Genomic DNA, 3,409 nt, shown 5'->3' on the forward strand with positions numbered 1-3,409 from the left:
TCAGCTTTTTTTGGATGTTTCCCAAGCCTCTCTCCATCGTTCACCATCAACCCTAGCTTGATCACGTTCATTTCTTCGCATCTTTAATTCTGTGGAAGCGGCCTCTAAACAACTGCGGGTATTTAACTTACTTCCTTCTTCAATTCTCGCTCGCTTATTGGCTAGTTCAACACATTGTCTTACTTGGGAAATTTCTCTTTGCATTGCTTGATACTCTTGGCGGGCCTGTATTAACTCCCTCTTCATATCTTCTTTTTCTTTCTCAGATTTAGCCAACTCTTTTTTAAGTTTTTCGACCTCTTCTTGACTCATGGGTTCTTGAATTGGCATTTCTTTAATAACTGGAATAGGACCTTGGAATGGTAATTTAACATGTTGGACTCTCTCATTGAGCCACTGCTGATAACTCAACTCCACATTACAATTTCTTTTTCCCAATTCCCTCCCTTTTTTAATCACTTTATCCCAAGACTGTCTAATCTTGTTAAGCAAATCCAACTCCTTAGTCATATCATAGACCATGAAAGGAGTGATCGAATCTTCAACCGGTGGGCTCCTAATCGGATAACCGAGTTGTCTCAACGCAAGAGAGGGATTGTAGTTTACACATCCTTTTGTACCCATGAGTGGTACGTTTGGGAAATCTCCACATTGACAAATCACTTCATCGATGTTTTGTTCTCGCAAGTACCAAGAAATGGTCTTTTCGCTAAGATTAGCTATGCTGTAAGCCCATTCACTCTTATTTTTAATCTCAATCTGACTTCCTCTCTTGAACATGTAGGATGTGAACCACAAGTATAGTATTGGTATACAACACAAAATTGTCCCACCCTTTTTTTCATGACGCAAGGTAAGAGAATGATATGTATCTGCAAGAATGGCTGGTACAGGACTTCTTTTCTCATGTTTGAAAGCTAAGAAGACATCAATTGCAGCAAAGTCAATAAAGTTTTCAATGTTTGGGAATAAGACAATCCCATAAATAATGAGGGCGAGCACATCCATGAAAGCACCCCATCTCTCATTCTCTGCTAAGCTTAGCGCATATCGCTCAAGGTTAGTTCGCGAGAAACCTTCAATTCCCCCTTTCGTCTCTTTCTTGCTTGCTAGTTCTCTGACATTAGTCCCTAAGGAGATGGCAACTTTGGCTAATGAAGGATAATGTCCCATGTACATATACGGCTTTTTATTTCCTAAGCCAATACCTAGTATTTGTTCGAATTCCTCAAGTAATGGTGCCAGTTGAAAATCTTGAAAAAGGAAGGATCTCAAGGGAGGATCATAAAATTGGGCTAGGGCAGTGACAGCTCCCTCTTGTACGTCTACTTCCAATAGGTTAAGGATTTTTCCATATCGAACAACAAAAGTTCGTCGCTGACCGCCTTTTAACATGTTACTGAGAGTTCTCAAACTGCTCAAGTTAGTTTGTCTGACCTTTAACTTTAAAGTTTTCCTTAAACCTGATTCCATGACTTCTCGAAAGGTGTTCACAGCGACTTAAGTCTTTATGACTCTCCAACAACCTAGAAATGAATGCAGCATGCTATCAATGAAGTTATCTATTTTATTTTATGGGATTCTTTTTGAAATGCATGATAGGATGTAAGAGTTTATTTTTTTAAAATTTTCATGAAATGAAATGCATGATACTTGTTATGAAATGTTTTAATGGAAAAATCTTTTTTTTTTATGTTTTATGTAATTTGAAAATAGAGGTAGAATATTGCTCCTGTGATACTTAACAAGGGCATTCCTAAGTTGAAAGCTCTATAGACCCCTAATATGTGTTCCTCTCAAAAGGGTGGGACTATGGTTCTAAAACAGGTTCCTAGAGCCAATAACCCTTCTTAGGATATTAGTCACAATAATAGGTAAACTATTAGAGGTGATAATACCCTTGAAAGGATCAAACTCTAAGTGAGGCCTTCATAATAACCAAACAAGATGTTCATCAAGAAGGTTACTACTACTCAACCTCTTACTATCCTAAGTTGCACTCAAGTCCGGGCATAGGACCCCACTCATAAACGTGTGTGAAATTGTGCAAGTGAAGTGTGTGAAGGGAGCAATCCTATACTATCCAATCTACAAAACACATCACATATGATATAGAAAATAAAATTCTTCTATCCTAAAGTTCAAATTCCACAACACATATTTATATAATTCATGCATATAAGACAAACAACAAATAAGGAACATAAACAAAAAATAAAATAAAATAAAAAGTGAGATAAACATTTAAAAAAAATTATTAATTAGTTTAACTAATTATTATAGGCTTGACTCTCAAAAATAGTCCCCAGTGGAGTCGCCATCTGTAGCAACCTCGGTCGCGACGGGACGGCGAAAAATAAATTGGAAAAGAGGAGTCGCCACCAATGTTATTTTTATATGGAAAAACATTGGAAAAACCATAAAGTAGAAAACAGTCTACGAAAACCAAATTTTGAGTTCGGGAGTCAATTACGTGTGAGGAAGGTATTAGCACCTCACAACGTTCGTCCTAAGACGATTACCTTTAATTAATTAAACTAATTATTTATAATTTATAAAAATATTTATCTCACTAAAATAATCAAATATATATTTTTGTTTTTTTTTTTGGCTCGACAAGATTTAATTCTTGCTCCTACGTATCTTCATGTGTAATGAAGAATCAGAGTCACGTAGTTCTTTGTAAAAAATATTTGTGTGTTGATATTTTTTAATTAAATTTTATTTTTGTTAAATATAAGATTCTTGAACTGTCTCAGCTCATTCATCTTAAAAATATAAAATTAACTAAGGTGTACACCAAAGTCAATTCAATAAAATTTTAATTATAATTATTGCTAGAGATTGTTATGAAGTTTTAGACGAAATTAAAGATAAATAGAGTAAAGTAGAAAGCTTAAAAGGAAATAACAGAGGATAAGAGAAAATAAGGAGGCTCGGCCTTCCATTTAAATATGATTACAATTCATAAATTAATAGGAGGCTCAGCCTTCCATTCAATGAATATTTTGGAATAAAAAAAAACTTGAAATTGATTATTAAAAATGTCTTAGATATTTAAATGGAGAGTATGACAAATAGAACTGTACACAAGAGATGATGAACGTGACTTCCACCACGGATCTCCCTCCCTTTCTCTCTATTTCCTCTTTCAGCTACTAGCCTCTGGATAAACAGAAACTTCGGGCAGAACCTCCTCCTCTCTTAGGGATCGGAACTAGGGCAGAACCTCCTCTCTCTTTCTCTCTCTCTCTCCCTCTCTTTCTCTTTTTTTTTCTCTCTCTCTCCCTCTCTCTCTCTTTCTCTCTTTCACTCCCTCCCTCTATTTATAGGAATTACAAAGTTACTATTCAGGTACTATTCACTCACGAAAATACTATTCATGAACAGTAAAATACTATTCACTCAC

At 35.5% G+C, this 3,409-nt stretch overlaps 1 protein-coding gene across 1 annotated transcript; it reads right to left on the reverse strand.

The window, feature by feature from the left end:
• LOC145952492 (uncharacterized) lies at positions 1-1,473 on the reverse strand. Its single transcript, XM_083064862.1, has one exon. It carries the CDS (start codon positions 1,471-1,473, stop codon positions 1-3), a length of 1,473 nt encoding a protein of 490 aa, XP_082920988.1.
• Positions 1,474-3,409: the final 1,936 nt, after the last annotated feature.

This window comes from Cajanus cajan, chromosome 10 (genome assembly GCF_000230855.2).
Source record: "Cajanus cajan strain Asha chromosome 10, NIPB_CcT2T_4, whole genome shotgun sequence".
Lineage (NCBI taxonomy): Eukaryota > Viridiplantae > Streptophyta > Magnoliopsida > Fabales > Fabaceae > Cajanus > Cajanus cajan.